Genomic DNA, 21,493 nt, shown 5'->3' on the forward strand with positions numbered 1-21,493 from the left:
CACAAGTCTTCAGTACTGTTGCCGGAATGTTGTCAGGGCCCATAGCCTTTGCAGCATCCAGTGTCTTCAACCGTTTCTTGATATCACGTGGTGTGAATCGAATTGGTTGAAGACTGGTATCTGTAATGCTGGGGGCCACCCCAGGAGGCTGAGATGGATCATCCACTCGGCACTTCTGGCTGAAGATTGCTGCGAATGCTTCAGCCTTAACTTTTGCACTGATGTGCTGGGCTCTTCCATCATTGAGGATGGGGATATTTGTGGACCCTCCTCCTCCAGTGAGTTGTTTAAATGTCCACCACCATTCACGACTGGATGTGGCAGGACTACAGAGCTTAGATCTGATCCTTTGGTTGTGGGATCGCTTAGCTCTTTCTATCACTTGCTGCTTTCGCAGTTTGACGTCAAGTAGTCCTGTTTGGTGGCTTCAGCAGGTTGACACCTCATTTTCAGGTATGCCTGGTGCTGCTCTTGACATGCCCTCCTGCACTCTCCATTGAACCAGGGTTGATCCCCTGACTTGATGGTAATGGTTGAGTGGGGGATATGCTGTGCCATGAGATTGCATATTGTGTTGGAGTACAATTCTGCTGCTGTTAATGGCCTACAGTGCCTCATTGATACCCAGTCTTGAGTTGCTAGATCTATACGAAGTCTGTCCCATTTAGCTTGGAGGTTATGATGGAGGTTATTCTCAATGTGAAGGCGGGACTTCGTCTCCACAAGGACTGTGTGATGGTCATTCTTACCAATGCTGTCATGGACAAATGCAACTGCAGCTAGCAGATTAGTGAGGATGAGGTCAAGTATGTTTTACCCTGTTGTTGGTTCCCTCGCCACCTGCCGCAGACCCAGTCTAGCAGCTATGTCCTTTAGGACCTGACCAGCTTGATCAGTAGTACTGCTGCCGAGCCATTTTTGGTAGTGGACATTGAAACCCCCCACCCAGAGTACATTTTGTGCCCTTGCCTTCCTCAGTGCTTCCTCAAGATGTTGTTCAATATTGAGGAGTACTGATTCATCAGCTGAGGGATGACGATATGTGGTAATCAGCAGGAAGTTTCCTTGCCCATGTTTAACTTGAAGTCATGAGACTTCATGGGGTCTGGAGTCAATGTTGAGGACTCCCAGAGCAACGTCCTTCCAACTGTATATCACTGTGCCACCACCTCTACTGGGTCTGTCCTGCTGGTGAGACAGGACATATCCAGGGATGGTGATGGTGGTGTCCGGGACATTGTTTATGAAGTATGATTCTGTGAGTATGACTATGTCAGGCTGTTGCTTAACTAGTCCGTGAGACAGCTCTCCTAATTTTGGCACTAAACCGCAGATGTTAGTGAGGAGGACTTTGCAGGGTCGACAAGGCTGTTTCTGCCATTGTCTTTTCCGGCGCCTAGTTTGATGCCAGGTGATCCATCCAGTTTCATTTCTTTGAGACTTTGTAGTGATTGGTACAACTGAGTGGCTTGCTAGACCATTTCATTGGGCAGTTGAGAGTCAACTGCATTGCTGTGGGTCTGGAGTTACATGTAGGCCAGACCAGGTGAGGGTGGCAGATTTTCTCCCCCGAAGGAGATTAGTGAACCAGATGGGTTTTTCCGACAATCGGCAATGATTTCATGGTGATCAGTAGATTCCTAATTCCACACATTTTTGAATTCAAATACCACTATCTGCCGTGGTGCGATTTAAACCTGGGTCCCCAGAACATCAGCTGGGTTTCTGGATTACTAACCGATAATACCACTGGGCCATCACTTACCCATCAGGGATTAACTTCAGAGATAGTAGGAACTGCAGATACTGGAGAATCTGAGATAACAAGGTGTAGAGCTGGATGAATACAGCAGGCCAAGCAACATCAGAGGAGTAGAAATCTGATTTCTGAAGAAGTGTCTCGACCCGAAACGTCAGCTTTCCTGCTTCTCTGATGCTGCTTGGCCTGCTGTGTTCATCCAGCTCTACGCCTTGTTATCAGGGATTAACTTCATGCAGAATACCAATTTTATGCATCTCCATATATAATTGCTCCTCATTCCAACTTTTATAGTCATTAAACCATAGTACTGGTAAGAGGTTTCAGCAGTTCTTTCAATACTTCCCAAATTAATTGCAGGGATGTGCTGGAAGGAATAGTTTGGATTCAGCTCGGAACTCACTTGCTAAGTGAAAACGTGTGAACTTACCAATTAAATGTTGGAATTCTCAGTTCCTGACCACAGTGTTCAAACTGATGGGCTTCTGCCTCTGTCTCTTAATAACTTGGCATTTTTATAAACAGGATGCTACTGCTGAACCAAATGCTGACTGTGAAAGGTAATGTCAAATTTAACACTTTACTTTAGGTGAAGGGCTTTTTAAATTGCTGCAATGCAGCCAAATTAATGTGGGTGTAAATTCTATAATCACGTGGTCAATTTTCTTTACCTGCACAATAATTTGTAATTTTTATTCAGTGAATTTTCAGAACAGTTGCCCAGATCTGCTCACACAACTCCAAATAGGGGTTTGTGTAACTGCAGCAGATCTTTTGCATCCTTGTACACCAGTCCTCTAGATATAAAGGCCAGCATTCCATTAGCTTGTGGATTATTTTCTGCACCTGTTCACGCCATTTCAACCGTGATCTAGAATGGCAAAGGAGTCTTGGGTGGGGCGTTGGATCCTGGATGGGGTCCTGCTCTTATTTCTTGTGGTCTTGTGATTAAAAAGTATTGTGTTAAGTAGTTAACATGCCACTCAAATCTGTCATATCGAGTAAGTGCTGCATTATTACTGGACAATACATTTTAATTCACTGAACTTCAAACCGTGTGTGACTGTTTGTCACCAATAATTTAATGGCATTGCTAAGTTGATAATGCATTTGAACGCTCGATTAATCTCTCTTTCTATCTGGCTGCATTATGTGGGGCTGGAACTGAGAAAAAAAAAATCATTACACTGACATACCACCTTTCATGATCACAGATGGTCTCAAGTACTTTACAATCAATGAATTGTGTTTGGTCATTGTTATTGTGTAGGAAACATGGCAGTCAATTTATGCACAATAACCTCCAACTAACAGCAATGTGATAATGACCAGGTAATATGTTTCTGTGATGTTGATCAAGGGTTAAGTATTGGTCAGGACACCACAGATAACTCAACCACTTTTCCCCTATAGTGGCGTTTTTTTTATTCATTCACAGAATGAGGCCCTCACTGGCTGAGCCAGCATTTATTGCCCATTCCTAATTGTCCTTGAAGTGGTGATGGTTAGCTACCTTCCTGAACTACTGCAGTACTTTGGGTGTAGAGATGCTTATAGGAAGACAGTTCCAAGGTTTTGACTCAGCGACAGTGAAGGAACAGCTATAGGAACAAAGGAGCAGGAGTACGACATCCAGCTCCTCGAGCCTGTTCCATCATTCAATGAGATTATGGATGATCTGTGGCTTACCTCCATACACCTGCCTTTGGCCCATATCGCTTAATACCTTGACTTAGCAGAAGAAATCTATCTCAGATTTAAAATTAACCACTGATCTAGCATCCACTGCCATTTGTGGAAGAGTTTGCCAAACATCTACCATCTTTTGTAGAAGTGCTTCATAATGTCTCTCCTGAACAGGCTGGCCCTAGTTCTCAGACTACGCCCCCTAGTTTGAGAACCCCTTAACAATGTACATAGCTTATCTCTATCTAACCTGTCTTTTCCAGATAATATCTTGAAGACTTCGATCAGATCACTCCTAAACCTTATAAGTTCTAGAGAAGACGTGCTTAATTTATATAATTTCTACTCATAACTTAAACCCCGAAGTCCAGTTAACATTCTTGTACACCTACATTGTACTTTCTCCAAGGCCAATATATCCTTCCTGAGGTGTGGTGCCCAGATCTGCTCACACAACTCCAAATAGGGGTTTGTGTAACTGCAGCAGATCTTTTGCATCCTTGTACACCAGTCCTCTAGATATAAAGGCCAGCATTCCATTAGCTTGTGGATTATTTTCTGCACCTGTTCACGCCATTTCAAAGATCACTGTACGTGTAACCCTAAGTGTCTTTGTATTTAATTTCATTCCGTCTAAAAAGTACACTGATCCATCAATTTTTGGTCCCAAATCGATAACCTCATAGTTGTTTACATTGAACTCCATCTGCCACAGTTTTGCCCATTCATCTAGTCTATCAATATCCCTTTGTAATTTAATGCTATCATCTACACTTTCTACAATGCCACCTAACTTTGTGTCATTGGCAAATAGCAAATACCATTCCACGTCAGGATGGTGCGTGGCTTGCAGGAGTACTTGCAGATGGTGACATTCCCATTCAGCTCTTGCCCTTGTCCTTTTAGGTGGTAGAGGTTGAGGATTTGCAAAGTGCTGTTGAAATCTTTTAGATCCTATGAAGGTAGATTGGAGGTCAGTTTAATGTGCTATACATAAGATACCAAGTACTTCAGGCTTGAATGGGACTGTCAGCATTATTATTTTTGTGCTTATGTCTTGAAATAGTACTTGAACTCACAACCTTGTGCCTCAGAAGTCAGCTATCCCTTTGTTAACTTGCTCTCTTCTTGTCACTAACCGATGTCTAAAATCATTGCTAATGGGAAGTCAGACAATATGCAGTTTTCTAAAATGCCATGAAACTCTGATCAGGAATGTATTTTAAAGTGCTGGTATTTTGCTGCTTCCAACCCACCTGAATGAAGTAATTTTCCAGCTGGTTGTGGTCACTGATTGTACACTTAGGATTTATTTTATTTATTGGTGATTTTGTTTAAATGTGCTGATGGTAGCAGCAGACATTACAGCAACCTGCCAGAAACAAAAATGCTTGTATTTAAATGGAGCGTTTCACAACATCAAGAACAGTGAACCAGAACATATGTCCATGTTTCCAAAGTTTGCAACAATGGATCCATTTCAATTTTCAGAATAGATTACTTAGAATCCCTACAGTGTGGAAACAAGCCATTCAGCCCAACAAACCCACATCAACTCTCCAAAGAGCAGCCCACCCAGACTCATTCTCCCTACCCTATCCCCGTAACCCTGTATTTTGCCTGGCTAGCCCACCTAACCTGCATATCCCTGGATACTACGGGCAATATAGCTTGACCAACCCACCTAACTTGCACATCTTTGGACTTTGGGAGGAAGCCTCAGCACCTGGAGGAAACCCACATAAACACTGGGAGAACGTACAAACTTCACACAGACAGTCACCCAAGGGTGGAATTGAACGCGGGTCCCTGCTCTATGAGGCAGCAGTGCTAACCATTGAGTCACTGCGTTTCATTAATTCATGGTACATGGATTTGTTGGCAGCATTTATTGCCCATCCTGAATTGCCAAGTGAAGAGCAAACAACATTGCTGTGGGAATAGAGTCATATGTAGGTCAGACCAGGCAAAGTTGGCAGATTTCCTTTCCTAAAGGACATTAATGAACTGGATGGGTTTTACAATAATCGACAGTGGTTACGTCAATAGCAGTAGGCTAGCTTTGGGCTGTAGTGTAAGGGCACAGTGGTTCATCTTAGAAAAGCCAGAGGGATGAAGTACCCTGGATGGAGGCTGCCAGAACTACTGGGGTGACCTTATTGTGAAAGGGGTCTGTGAGGGAGACCCCCCTCCTTTCCTGAGGCCTAAGCCATGTTACCTATCAGACTTTACCCCCATCCTTGACCGCCTTTTGCCAGCTTCAAAGTTGCGGCCATTTAGTGCCTTCAGTCTGGGTGAAGTTGAGCAGTGCTCCCTAGACCTTGCCAGCATTCAGTGCTGAGTGGGAATATGGCGGGAAGGCCACTAGGAAATTTTACAAGCCTCTCCAGCTACAAACCTGGTGGAAGGAGCCTGTAAAAGTCTGCCCCAAGTCTTCAATTTCTCAATATTTTCTATTCTTCTTTCATTGTACCTAGGAGTCCATATCCCATTCATGCATGATTTCTCACTGTGACATTTGAATGTATCTTTCACACGTTCAATCCTTTTCCTTCTCACTGTCATGCCCAGTATGTCCTGAACTTCAAACTTTTGTTTTTATATTTTAAGACTGAACATAAAAGGCTGAAAAAGACCATCCAAGGATTCCCTAAATTATTTTGTGAATTGAAACCATTCTTCTGTCTCAAGAGGGAATAAAAGGAATATCCCAGACTAATGTATCTCCAAAAGGGTGTTATCAAAATTGAATGGACTGTTCAAAATTAAAGTCACTAGCTGTCTCAAATTGTTAAATAACAACATAGGTTGTTGAAATCAACACGCACACGCACACACACACACAGCTTATTTAAAACATAAAAAAATGGAGTAAGAATAGGCCATTCGGCCCCTCAAACCTACCCCACCATTCAACAAGTTCATGATTGATCTACTCCAGGCCTCAACTCCACTTTCATACCGGCTCATCAAAATCCTCAACTCCCTGATACTTCAAAATGGAACTTCCCTCTCTTTAAATGCTTTCAGCAATCTATCTCCCATAACTCTCTGGGGTAGACAATTCCAAGTATTCACTACATTCTGTGGATTGCAAAATTCTTTTGCATCTCAATTTTAAATATCCATCCCCTTATTCTGTAACCAGATTCTCAGTTCGAGAATTCCCCACGAGTGGAAACACCTCGACATCTACTCTGTCAAGCCTTCATTCTTCTAAACTTTAATGAATAAAGGCCTAACCTGTTTTGTCATTCTTGGTAAGGAAAAGGAAAAGAACTTCTAAAGTGTTACATGATGAGGGCATCATGCTTTTCAGACTGAAATCTGCCTATACCATCAAACTACATGTAAGTATTTTGAGTAGCCAAGGTAACTAACAGCAATACTTTAAAGGCAAGAGATCCTAATCGAGAGGTGGACTCTCCTCATCTCTCCCAGTTAGAGTTCACCTCAAAAACATCCCCCTAGAAATTTCACTACGTGAAATCTCACAGCCTGCTGAGAATCCTTTACAAAGCTCTTACTGTATAACATCAACTTCTTTCAAGGACCCATGTGGGACTGGAGATCATAAACCAGAGATTGAGTTAACCCTAATTTGTGATCAACTTTGTGCATGTGAAACTGAGTATGAGAACAAGTGAATGAGATGTGTTTAATTTAAAGTCAACGTTTAAATGTAAATAACCTTTGTTTTTTAAGCACATAATAATATGCTGCTGGAATTATTTAACTGTGTTCCCTCACTCCCAGAGTAAGAAAGCATGTACTTCTCTCACCATGTAAAGTACTGATCGGGGACACTGAGAGAACACATAAATTCTGTCTGTGAGATGACTTGCCCTCAATGTCCCTCTGTCATAAGCACTTCTCACTCATTCAGGCACTTGGGCCTTCCGCCATATACAAAAACATCACATTTCTTTTCTATCTCTGTCTGTAAAAATAATTATCCAATCAAAATTCACAGGAATGGAGGTCCATGGAAAGGAAGAAAATACTAGATTTATACATTGTTTTTCAAGACCCCAGGATATCCCAAAGCACTTTACAAGCAGTGAAATACTTTTGAAATGTAGCCATGTACCGTATGCTTTACGTGTTTCAAAATATTTAGGAAAAACAAACTCATAATTGCTGACTCAGCTTCTTTTCCTTCCTTCAACTATCACACATATTGCCTCCAGAACATTGTTCTGACATCCAGGAGTCTTTTCATTGAACAAATGTATGACATGCAGGATCATTGTGTGATTTTTGGGAATTGTAGTTGTTATCCCTTCAGATCTCAGTTATACCACCAGGAAAATAAGAAAGCCTAGTTCTTTACCATATACATTTTGAAGGCAAAAGTTAATCTTTTTTGTATTTAGTTTCACCGCTAGTGAGAGTTCAAGATGGCATACAAATTTGTTTCTGTTGGCACTGTTCATGTTATTTTACTGTTGAATTGCACTACATTACTGATGCTTGATTCATTGCTTTCATAAATCCTAAGTAATTCATCACAAGTAGTTTTCCCTATTTATTTGTGACTATCTGCCAGTTCCCTACCTGTTTAATTCTGATTTGTTGCTGTTTTGTGAATACATTATTTGACCAATGAATTCTAGATGTGAAACCAGATTGTGATGTAGGGAGCACAACAGGGCAGGTAAGATTTCTGCTTGGCTAGAGCTTTTTTTTTACATATAAATATAAATGTATAATGTTTTGTGATTGCACTTTATTTATGCATAAATAGGAATAGGTTAACTGACTGTGATTGGCTTTTAGCAAATTCTGTTAAAAGTTTATGAGGATATTTAATGGCATTTTCCTTGACAACAAATGTTCTGTCCAGGGTTTATGGCCTACAGTTGCCATGGCAATTCATAAATTCTATGCTGCTGGCTTTTTGCCATTGAGATTTGGAGGTTGAGTTAGGAGTGTTGAATGTTTTTGGAGCTGTAAATGCTGTTAGCTGTATTTTGGGGAAGAAACAGAGCAAGTGCAGCATCACAAAAGATGCAAATGTTCATTTCTATGGACTTGAATTCCAGTGGAGTAAATGTTCATGTGGAAGATTTTGAGCCCAGTTAAAACTGGTCATGGGATTTGGTCTCAAATTATTGCTCCTTTGGAGCTATAGGGACATTTAGAGACAGAAAGAAAAATGCAGCAGGTGATTTGATTGACAGAGTCTGGGTTTAGTTATTTTACATGAAATCTGTTGAAGACTGGAGAAAGGTTGGTTTTCAGTGCAGTAGAAACTGAAAGAGCTAATGGCTGGGGAAGCACATCATGAAGATAAAACCTGAAGTGATTTGCCTGAATTGATAGGATTAAAGGGAAGCTGTAAAATGCTCCACTAAGATTTGAAAGTTATTTTTTTTCTTAAAAGTTTGCTGACTTGGCATTTTTGTTTAATACGTGTGGTGCCTCTAAAGAACTGAAATACTTGCTAATATGTGAATAAATCTGCTTATGCCTCATGGGTGATGTGACCCTACATTCTTTCACTGCCTGAGTAGATGTTCCAGTTGGAATGACTATTGAGAGAAGGATTTCTCTGGACGTTAACATTCTGTTTTTGTGGTGGTGACGAGATTGATTTGCAGCTTCTCTGTGACCACTCAGTGAGAATGCTGCCATCATCGTGTGCAGTTGTGCTGGCTAGTATAGTGTCTTTACCATAGTGTTTCAGGCTGAATAAGCAACAGGGATTCTCAAAATGCAGAATTGAATATGCAGCTGTAATGATGATGACATTATTTTGAAAAACTCGCAGCAACTTCTGGCATCCGTGCAAGCAGAAATTCATGTAGAAATCCAGAGATTGCTATCAGTGAGTCCCCACTCTTCCAAATGGTGTGCTATTAAAGTCCTTGCAGATATGAATGTCGATATTGATGATATTTTCATTGTTAAAATGCTATATTTTGTGGAATGAGGGACAGTTTTTGTTTAAAAGGTTGTTTCATAATTATAGCTGTCCTCTCTTTCATGGTCTTGTAAGAATACTTTCTATATTTGTGGAATGAAAAAAGTCTGCATTCCAGGATAAAGATTCCACATACTTTTAAAACACAAAAGTAATCTTTTTAACAAATTTCATCTTCAACCTTAAACCCACATTCATGTTTGAAATAACTCCAAAGAAGCCAGTATTCCATCACTAAGTCACCCTTCATTTACACGTGGAGGGTGATTGACACTGATCTAGCCACCTCTGAGCCAGATCTCAAAGTGAACAGAACCCCTGACACTCCTGTTTATATCTGTCAGCCAAGGCTCCCTGATTGGGTCTGTTAATCTGGTCCAATCAGAGAACTCATATTTTATGAGATCCAGATGGCTGACCTTGTTACAATAGCTAAAATGCCCAATCTTTATATCTGTAAAATGACAAAACCTGAAGGATAAAACCTGTTTATTACTGTTTGGTTTCCTGCTTGTGGGAATTTATCAAAGCAATCTGCTGCTTAGGCTGGTTGATGATATCATTCTTGCTGAATACCACCAGTAGGAAGTTAACTTCAGTAGGTAGGACATCCAGGGTATGGAATTCACTCAATTTTTCGTGGATGGTTTTCTTCAAAGTTGATGGTGACAGCTATCACTTCTAACTGCAAAATCCAGCCCTGTACTTTGCAAATTCATGACTGCCTCCATATATTGAAATCCGCAGCCATTTGCAGAAGGCTTGGTAATTTAGCTATTAGCGTATATTTAATAACTCTGCATAATTGCCTAAGCCATGAATGATCATGTACTTCCTCATTTTCTACAAAGATTTCAAACACAAATTTCTGCTTTATACCACAGGTGTCTGTTCAGCAGTCAATGGCCCAGTAATCTCCAAAACAATGCAAATCTCTTCTAGCATGAGTAGGGTCACCAGTTCAAGTTTTAGAATTGATTCAGCCAACATGAGTGAGTTTTAGAATCCCTACAGTGTGGAAACAGGCCCTTCGGCCCAACAAGTCCACACCGAACCTCAGAGCATCCCACCCAGATCCATCCCCCTATGACCCACCTAATATACACCCTCTACCTCCCTGAACACTACAGGCAATTTAGCATGGCCAATCCGCCTAACCTGCACATCTTTGGACTGTGGGAGGAAACCGGAGCACCCGGAGAAAACCCACGCAGACACGGGGAGAATGTGCAAACTCCACACAGACAGTCGCCCGAGGCTGGAATCGAACCCGGGTCCCTGGCGCTGTGAGGCAGCAGTGCTAACCACCGTGCCACAGTGTCGCCCAATTACAGCTGCATATTCAATTCTGCATTTTGAGAATCCCTGTTGCTTCACATCTACTGCCCCTGTGGCTTCAGACGTTAATTCTTCTCATTGCATCATCTCTCAGATTTGTTCCTTTAGGATAGTATCATTGCATCATATATCCTCAAACTAATGTTCAAGGGCTTTATTTTTGGGTCATCATTGAAGTCATTTCCCAGAGATTTGTGAAGCACATACTTTTCTTCTTCATTCATTCATAAGAAATGAATGTCATTGTAAGGTCAGCATTTGTTGTCCATCCCTATTTGCCCTTGAACTGAGTGGCATTGCTAGGCCATTGCAGAGGGCCATTAAGTGTCAGCGGCATTGCTACAGGTCTTGAGTCACATGTAGGTCAGACTGGGTAAAGATGGCAGATTTTGTGATTATGGATTTTTTTCATTCTAGACTTATTTTCTGAACTTTCTAACCGTTGCCCATGCCAATCCAGGGAGGGGAATATTCTGCCGCTTGTTTCATGCAATATGTTCTGGTCACCCTTCTTTAGGGAGGATTTTGTTAAACTTGTGAGGGCAGAAAAGATTTTCAAGGATGTTGCTGGGAATAGACAGTTTGAGCTACAGGGAGAGATTGAATAGGCTGAGCCTTTTTTCCCTGGAGTGTTGGAGGCTGAGGGGTAACCTTATAGGGTTATAAAATCATGAGGGGCATGGAGAGGGTGAATAGCCAAGGTCTTTTTCCTAGGGTGGGGAATAAGCTTAAGGTGTGATGGGAAAGATTTGAAAAGTACTTGAGGTGGTAACTTTCTCACACAGTGGGTGATTTGTGTATGGAATGAGCTGCCAGGGGATGTACTGGAGGTGGGTACAATTACAACATTTAAAAAGCATCTGGATGGTACATGAATAGGAAGGGTTTAGAGGAACATGGGCCAGATGCTGGCAAATGGGACTAAGTCAGACTAGGATGTCTGGTCGGCATGGATAAGCTGGACCGAAGGGTCTGTTTCCTTGCTGTATAACTCTATGACTCTATAATATGTTTTAATGGTTGTCACAAACTGAAAGGAATAAAGGGAGAAACACTTCTAAAAAAGATAAAAGTGAAAAAAGAAAAACAAGGGCAACCTCCAGTTGTATTCATTCCCTGTTTCTTTGAAGAATTGTGAGACAGTTGGGATTTTTTGAATATATCTCAGTTGCCTTTTTTTTGGCAAAATTTCACTTATGTTACAGCACTGTAGTTGAATGCAACAATGCTATTATCTGTGTAGATGATAATGATGACAGTGGCAGAAAGTGAATTACATGGAGCTTGGGCTGTTTTGTAACATGAGTAAACTAGAACAAGTGCTTTGAAAGGTTAGTTTCAACAGAAATGAAGAGCATATCATAATCACAGACATCACCAGATGCATTGGGACACTATCTTGACTGGCTGTAGTCAGACTAAACACTCAGTCTATCTGTGCAGGTCAACAATGCACTCTTTGCAATTAGATCTCAATTGAGAAAGTTTGACAGCCATAAATATGCCTAACTCTACCCCCAATTTTCCATCCATTTATTTTAATGGGCATAAGATTATGGGTTGGGCCTGTAGTTTCAGCATTGTCCAGGATCAGAAGTTCAAAATTATTTGCTGCTAAGTTGGTAATATCCCTCACAAAATGCTGCCAAGAACACAGGAAGCAGGGCAAGATCATGGGTGCATTACCTGGTGCTAAGATTGGTATGAATTTCCTTTTCTACTTGGGTTGATAATTGGTAAGTTCAGCTCTTACATGAATGACACTTGCAAAGTTCACAGGATCTTCAATTCATCTTGTTTCACACACCTTCTATTTCTATAGCATAAACAAAATACAGGAACTGTGCAACATTGCAGCAATATGCTGTATCTTTGAACACAGATAAGGGAGCTAGAACGGAAATAGCCAAAAATAACTCCTATTTAATAGATTTTTATGCTCTTGCCTGAATCCTGTGCCATTGAAGGAAAAGCTCTTTCCTTCTGAATGATTCAGTTTTTGCATCTGTATACCAAAAGGGTAACTCATTTAGTGAACTTAAATTGTTAGTTTGAATATAAGTTCCTTTAACATTTCATTACAATTTTTTGACATAATAGAGTAATTCAGTAGTATCACCCTAGGGCATTGGTTAAACAAATTTTACTGTGAATGCAGGGAAAAAAAATCAAGTAAAAATTGCTGAGGTTTGTGCTGAGGTTCAGACCCTCCAGAAATTCTTAGTAATATTTCACATTGGTAATTTAATTGCAGTGTCAGTGTGGCTGAGGTCCAAGTTTCACAGCTGAATCATGTGCCATAAGCCTTTACCAAGCCCACATTCCTTAAGGATTAACTTTAGTATTCCTTCAAGGGCCATATTCATGAAGACTTCACGACTGAAAAACAATGTTAATTCAGGTTTTTGGAGAGTTCTTGTCTTCTTATAATGAACTTGTGAACTAGCATTGTGTTGTTTAATATTGTTTTATTCAAATTAGTAAATAATGTTGCTAATGAGTTCAGATGTTTGCAAAGTAAGTCAAAAATAGTGATTGCGGGAGGGCTACTGACATTTTTACTGTCTTGTGTATGAAAACCAGTGCAGATGCAATGTATTCTATGATTGATTTATATTTTTGAATGAAAGAACAGAACTATCCCTCTGCCAAAAACCAACACGCAGTATCTGACTCTTGCCAGAATAATAGAAATCTCTGCTCTTAATGCTCCATGAAGTCTTAAAATTTCAAAAGTTATGCACTTTTCTTTAAGCTTCTAAGTCATTCTATGGAAAATAAGAAAGGGCAACTTGGCCCTAGATATTTCCATATTATCGTTCTACTTGCTGTAATAAAGTTTATCAGGCTCTTTAAAATCTTTGCTATCTCTAGACCTTGGCATGTTGGCAAATTCAGGGACTCATCAAATGATGAGTGTAAGCAGATAGATCTTCATTTCATTAATTATGTCAAAATCAATAGCATCTGGTGCATACAAAGGAATATGACAAAATAAAAATAACAAGGTAGAAAGATTCATAAATGCTGCGTCCATCTGAGCATAGATCTATATTGGACCTTTAGAAACGGAATTAAATTTCACATATCTTTTAAATCCTTCTCACACTTTTTCTTTCTCTTTCTTGTTCTGCTTCTCTTTATTTCCTCTCTTATCTTAAGCGTTACTGCACTGGTGACAATGCCAGAAGCAAAACCTTGTCATCACTTACATTTAATTATATTAGTTTAAATTTCTTTCTGAAATTCGTATTTTAACATGAGACGTAGATTCAATTCAGTTCTTAAACTTGGCTCCCTCTTTCTTTCAATTATCAATGCTACAATATATTGTGCATTTTGCTACTGCTATTTTGTTTTTTGTTTTCTCCCCTTTTCCTATCATTTTCTCTTCAACCTCCCACTCACAATCGCCACTTTTGCCTTCTTCATTTCCTTTTTTAATTATATTGGTCTCTTGGCTCTGTCTGTCTCCATCAATATTTTAATCTGTAGGATCTTGATTGGGTGACCCAATGCAGGTAAAGCCATTTTGCTGTCTATCACTGTTTGGACATCTCAATAAATGTAATTGCTGCTTCTACAAATTCCCGGATACTTTTGCACACAGATTTTAAACATTACTCTTTACCTTAACTATTCTAGAAATGGCAGAGGACTGCCAAAACCAACAGCAAAATTTATTTTGCAAACCTACATTAAGGCAAGCTTTCTAGCCAATCTTTACTTAATTCATAACTTCGTTCAAACTATTGCATGCAAAGTGATATGCTGATTGATGGAGAGAGCCAGTTGGGTAGTGAGGTTTTATAAATGCAAAAATGTAAAGAAATAAGTAAATATTGATGTATCTGATTTTTTTGATGTATCATATTCCTACCTTCAATAATTTGATTGTGCTTTCTTAATAATTGCTAAATTTTAAGATACATTTAAATTTAACATGGGTTTAATAAATATCATAGTCCTAATTCTAAAGCAAGATAACACAACTGAAATAACATGAGTGTTTCAGATATGGAAGAAATTTATGGAAAAGACTGAAAGTTTACAGCATGACTATCAGCTTCTTCCCCGTCAGGTTATTGATCCCCTTCCAGTTCCGGTGAAACCCATCCCCTCTTGTACAGGTCACTTCTGCCCAGAAGATATCCCAATGATCCAGAAATCTGAATCCCTGCCCCATGCACCAGCTCTTCAGCCACACATTTATCTGTCCTATCCTCCTATTCTTACTCTCACTAGAATCTGGTACTGGGCAAAACTCCAGAAATTTACTACTCTCGAGGTGCTGCTTATTAACCTCCTGTCTAACTCTCTATATTCACTCTGTAGGACCTCATCCCTGTTTCTACCTATGTTACTGGTACAAATGAATACCTCAAGTTGCTTACGCTCCCCTTTGAGAATTTGCTGTCACGACTTGAAACAACCTCGATGTTGGCACCAGGGAAGCAACACACCATCCTGGAGTTTTGCTCGCGGCCGCAGAAACACCTGTCTGTACCCCTGACTAGAAAGTCCCCTATCACAATTTCTCGGTTGTACTTTGCTTTTCAGCAGAGCCATTTGTAATGTCAAAGACCTGGCCCCTGCTGCTATTTTCCCCTGAGAGCCTATCCCCCCGCAACAGTATCTAAAACGGTACACTTCTCAGAGAGGGGATAGCCGCAGAAGACACCTGCTCTACCTGCCTACTTCTCCCAGTGGTCACCAATCTATCCGACTGAACCTTTGGTGTAACCACCTCTTTGAAGCTACTACCTACCACACACTCTCTGCCACCTGTACGCTCCTCAGTGCTTCCAACCGCTGTTCCAACCAATCCATGCTGTCTGACAGGAGCTGCAGCTGGGCACACTTCCTACAGACATTGTCACCCTGCTCCCTGATCACCAACAGCTGACAGGAGGAGCATACCGCTCCACTGACTTCCAAATCTAACCAGATTACTTAATTTGCTGAAGTAGATTAAGTGGCTACAGCACTAGGAGAGCTTGTTTAAACTTTCCTTAAGCCTGAAAAATAAAACCCTTAAATGTCTACCCCTCCCTTACCCATAATTATAACTTTTAAAAAATGCGAAAGATTAAGATTTATACTCTTCAACTCCCACACTTAGCTCAGTTCCCAGCAATTGCACACGCTTCCTCCTCTCGCATTGTCACAATGTTGTGACACTCCTAGTAACTGCACACTCACGTTGTTTTGCTGTAATGTCTGCTTTCAAATTTAATTGTGTTTAAATAAACCGATCCACAGAGTTAATCCATTATCATTAATGTGTCTGAAATTAGGAGTTCTATATGCAAATATTTGATTGGTTGGAATAATGCAATATATTTCTGACAACTTTGATGCATAATGGTAATCTAGAGCTAAGGTTGAAAATAAGAAGTAAACTAAAAACAAAGTGAACAATATGTATCAATTAGTCCTGTAGTGAGCATTTATAAATATGGACTTAAATATTTTAATCATGGGCCCACCCTGAAAATCTGCAGGGTCTCAGGTCAAAATGCTAATTTTAAGAACTAGTAGAAGTAAGTTTATTTCATGGCTTTTTTAGATATCAGTGACAACTTTGAAAAGAAACTAGATTTATGTAAATCGTTATATTATCTTTTATATATATTTATATATCTGTCACTCCTCCCTTATTCTGCTATTGTTGATAGCTACGCCTGCAAGGAGATCAACTGTCATGAAATGTCATGATATTTTTATCTATTACACTTTAAAACTGGACAAAAACAGTGAGTAACTTCATAACTTGGATATCTATTCTCACCTTTTATACACCTCTCCCAATATTCATTTCCAACTCTTAGCTGCTTGCTAATCCATTGAAATTTTCCTGAGTTTGTTCTAACGGCATTGTTGTTTTACATTGTCCATCCAATGCAAAAATGACCTCCATATTATGCAGAATTGTAAGCACCGATGTATCCCTTTTCATTTTGTGATGCCTCTGTAATTAAATTCAACATAGTCACCCATAGGATGAGATGCTGTGCAAAGCAGAGACTAGCATGAATTCTCTCTTTAGGTTCTTTCATGACATTGGCACTGTAAATTAGGAGTGTAGGCCAGCATTCCCCTTTCTTATTGTGACTCTAGAAAAATTTAGCACAAAATAACTACTCCTAGGCTATCCTCCACCGCCAATACTAAAATACAGAAACAAGCGTGCAGCGTGGCTGACACCAGAAGGTAAGTATGATGCTTAAGGTCATTTGACTAAGGAGTTCAGATGTGCTGCCTACTTTTACAATAGAAAGCTCATGAATTAAATCACTACAACTATAACTACCTGTAGATGTTGTGATGAAGTCCTCCATTTCTATTCATTTCTTTGTACAGAGCATGACATTCACTTCTATCCAGCAATAAGGGTGAGGCTTAATGCAAGGTTTTCAATAAGTCAGGCAGAACATTTTGGCGTCACTAAACAGGATTTCAAATGATAACAACTGAATGTCAGTAAGTATGGGAAGAAAAAAGCTGTAGACTTAAATTGTAGGAGTGTGGCAGTTAGCTGTATTACAGAAAAAGCAGATGAAACACTTCGATTCTGTGCATGGGGACTCAGTTCGACAGCTCTGTGCTGTTAGAACAAACTTAGGAGAAGTTGTAGGGATTAGCAGTTGGAGTCATGACTCAGAAGGCATCCAGGGGAGCTGGAGAGGTGGGAAGTTGCTGGTTTTGTATTGAGGAAGCATGAAGGGCTTAGAAAAAGCCAGCAGATATTAATACTTCTGATCAGCCAAGACAGTCAGAATTGAAAAGCTCACAAGCAATGTTTGTTTGATATAACTGAGCAAGATTAGAGTTTAGGAGAAAACCCAGATCGGATCTGGCTCAGTGAATCGGGTTAGTGAAGAGACTATACTGATGAGCGAGTGCTGGAAGGTAGTTTCGAAGTCCGGGGTGGGTACGGACCCTGTAAAGGAGCATCATCACCTAAAGCAGGAGCAGCAGTTGAGGCAGTCTATGACAGCGAGGCAGTTTCAAAGTCAGACTGGCAAACGTTAAGCATTGTAAACTCCTGTGAAGTTTACTGAGTTTTGTTGACTCACTGTGTCAATTAATTGTACAAATTGATGGATTTGAATTTAATTGTACTTACTGTTCCTTGATGTAAATTGTTTTTGACTAAATCAAAGTAAAATATAGAACAAATGATGAAATACACACTTTCTCCAATTTCAGCAAATTCAATTAAAATTGATGGCGATTGAATAAAAAGATTCCATGATAGCAATGAAATAATGGATAGTTTAAATTATCCATCATTGATACATAGTACTACAGTTCTCTCTCTGACATGCTGTTATTTATTAATGCCTGATACCAATATGTGAGTATTTACCAGTTGAAAACAGGTGTTCATACATTGGAAAAGCAAAATAAATAATACATGACTTGATTCATACATGAAATACAGAGATGGCACTGTCCTCTCTAAAAAGCATAACAATACTCAAATGCTTGTGCTGATCATGTGTGATCTCAGCCAGGGAAGCAAATATTTGGGTTGAGCTCAGTTGTGCCCAATTTATGCAGCATTCTAACTTCAAGCTGATGGGAATAGCTACGATTTTTGCCTATTTCCTTTCTATCTGATGGAGCATTCTACAGCAAGCTTGTGTTTATCTAAGAGTCACCTCATGAAGTCTGCCTTTTGTGCCATCTAAGAGAAGATAACTTTTTTAGTGGAGCCTGTGGCCATGCATGGGTCTCATACTGGGCTGTAAGCAAGCCACAGGTTAACCCAAGATCAAAGTAGACAATGACCCAGCGGGAATTGAATACCATTGGAACAGTCCCTGTTTGATTGCTGTCAAGCATTTGAGGTACAAAAGAAACACTCAGCCAGTCATAGGGTGTTGATGAAGACTGAACCAAAATTAATGTGCTGAATTTTAACACCCCAAAATACGACTTCGGCCATGTCAAATATTAAAATGCAAGAAACCTGAAACCATAATCCAATATGTATCAGATCCATCCTTTTCTATTTTGGTTAGAAGTAAGACAAGAAGCCATTTATATATTACAAAGGGGTTGTATCCCTTCAGTTTAGTTGTTGTCATACTTTTAAGCAAAGGTATTGAGTTTCCTATGACCCTGGAAATCTAGTAGATAAGACAGGCAGAAATGGCTGTATTCCTTATTAGAGATAACAACGTGTAGAGCTGGATGAACACAGCAGGCCAAGCAGCATTAGAGGAGCAGGAAAGCTGACGTTTCGGGAGTAGACCCTTCTTCAGAAAATGAAGAAAATTTTCTGAACAGGGGTCTAGGCCCGAAACGTCAATTTTCCTGCTCCCCTGATGCTGCTTGGCCTGCTGTGTTCATCCAGCTCTACACGTTGTTATCTCAGATTCTCCAGCATCGGCAGTTCCTACTATCTCTGTATTCCTTATTAATTCTTTTGTGGGACATGGGTTTCACTGGCTGGCAGCACTTATTGCCCGTCCTGAGATGCTCTTGAAAAGGTGATGGTGAGCTGCCTTCTTGAACGAGTGCAGCCCAAGTGTTATTGGTTGGCTCACAATGCCGTGGGGGAGGAAATTTGACCAGCGACAGTGAAGGAACAATGATATATTTCCAAGTCGGATGATGGGTGGCTTGGAGGCGAACTTGCAGGTGGTGGTGTTCCCATGTATCTGTTTCCCTTGTCTTCTAGATGGAAGTGGTCGTGAGATTGGAAGGTGCAGTCTAAGCATCTTTGATGAATTTTTGCAATGGATCTTGTAAATGGTACATACTGCTGCTACTGAGCATTGGTGATGGAACGAGTGGATGTAGTGCCAATCAATTGGCTGCTTTGTCTCAGATGGTGTCAAGCTTCTCATGTTATTTGAACTGTACCCATCCAGACAAGTGGGGAGTATTCTACCACACTCCTGATTTGTGCTTTGGAGATGGTGGACAGGCTTTAGGGAGTCAGGAGGTGAGTTGCTTACCACAGTATTCCTAGCCTTTGACATGCTCTTGGAACCACTATGTTTATGTGGCAAATCTAGTTGAGTTTCTGGTCCCTAGAATGTTGTTCGTAGGGGATTCAGTGATAGTAACACCATTGAATGTCAAGGTGTGGTGGGTAGATTGGGAATGGTCATTGCTTGACATTTGTGTGGCACAAATGTTACTTGCTACTTGCCAGCCCTAGCTTGGGTATTATCCAAATCCTGTTGCATTTGAACATGGACTGTAGTGAGGACAAGGTCAGATATCATAGAATCCCTAGAGTGTGGAAACAGGTCCTTTGGCCTAACAAGTCCACACCAACCTCAGAGCATCCCATCTAGACCCATCCCCCTATGACACACCTACTCTACACATCCCTGAACACTACGGGCAATTTAGCATGGCCAATCCACCTAACCTGCACATCTTTGGACTGTGGGAGGAAACTGGAGCACCTGGAGGAAATCCACACAGACACGGGGAGAATGTGCAAACTCCATACAGACAGTCGCCCCGGGATGGAATCGAACCTGGGTTCCTGGCGCTGTGAGGCAGCAGTGCTAACCACTGAGCCACCGTGCCGCCCTCAAGAAGCAAAAATGCCCAGCATGAGGCTCAAGCCTATGAGCCTGAGATTAAGAGTCTCATGCTCTACCGACTGAGCTGGCTGGGCCTTTTTTTGGGTGGCTCTTAAAAGAGCCTTTGGGTTGTCAGATTCAAGACTTTTTACTTTTTACTCTTCACTTTTTAGGAGCGGTTTTCTTGGGCAGCAGCATGGCCTGGACATTAGGCAGCACCCAGCCCTGAGTGTTGGTCACCTCTCCCAGCAGCTTGTTGAGCTCCTCGTCGTTGCACACAGCCTGCTGGAGGTGACTGGGGATGATGCAGGTCTTCTTGTTGTCCCAGGCTGTGTTACCAGCCAGCTCGAGGATTTCAAAAATCAGACACTCAAGCACCGCAGCCAGATAGACCAGCGCTTCGGCACCTACATGCTCAGCATACTTACCCTTTCTCAGGAGCCTGTGAACACGGCCCACCAGGAACTGCAGGCCAGCCTGGGACTTCGCCTTGGAGCGAGCTTTCCCACCGCTCTTTCCTCTTCCAGACATAGCCACAATCTCACAAGCACTTCCACAGAGAACGCATCTTGCTTCACCGCATTGATGGGTCCAAGGAATTTCCAGACCAATAATTTAAACAAATATAAATTCAAATTTAGATTGCTGAGAATGATTATTTTGAGAACAGTCAATTTAAACAAAATCTGAGCTATATTGTAATAATATTGAGTGAGGCGCCATTGATATTTCAGTAAAATATAAAATGATATTAATTTTGATATCAGTTATGAAGTCAGCAGAATTAAAACCCTATATTCCTTTCTTGCTAATCATTGGTTACCTTATGCTCAGTTTTCTTCAAAATATGTAGAATGCATTTTTTTTAAAGTTAGTGTAAGTGGATGCTGCTTTATTTGTTTTAGCACAGTTCAAAGATTCAAAGATTCAATGTTCCAAGATTAAGCAGAGGATTTCACAGATGCACTAAATCTAGTCCTATTAAGTTAAACATTTCCTTCAGTTCACAAAAGCTATGACTCCAAATCATAAAATCCTGTGCCAGTCAGTCTTTTTGAAATCATGTGTTTTCCTACTACAGAAGTCAGGAGAAGTGTGTTTAAGAAATGTGGAAAGGAATCATATCCTGACTACTGTTCCTTCCTCCACTAGAGAATTTGGCTGAAGTGAGACACAACTAAGAGATACTTCTGTCATGATTGACTGGACCTTTTTTGAGAAGGTTCTTCC

General features: G+C 40.6%; 1 protein-coding gene across 1 annotated transcript; it reads right to left on the bottom strand.

Moving 5' to 3' along the window:
• Nucleotides 1-20,425: 20,425 nt before the first annotated feature.
• On the bottom strand, nucleotides 20,426-20,794 carry LOC109925004 (histone H2A-IV-like). The gene has a single exon (XM_020524982.1). The coding sequence runs from the start codon at nucleotides 20,792-20,794 to the stop codon at nucleotides 20,426-20,428; it is 369 nt and encodes a 122-aa protein (XP_020380571.1).
• Between the last annotated feature and the right edge of the window lie 699 nt (nucleotides 20,795-21,493).

The sequence above is a fragment of the Rhincodon typus genome, chromosome 15 (genome assembly GCF_021869965.1).
Source record: "Rhincodon typus isolate 14 chromosome 15, sRhiTyp1.1, whole genome shotgun sequence".
Taxonomy (NCBI): Eukaryota; Metazoa; Chordata; class Chondrichthyes; order Orectolobiformes; family Rhincodontidae; genus Rhincodon; species Rhincodon typus.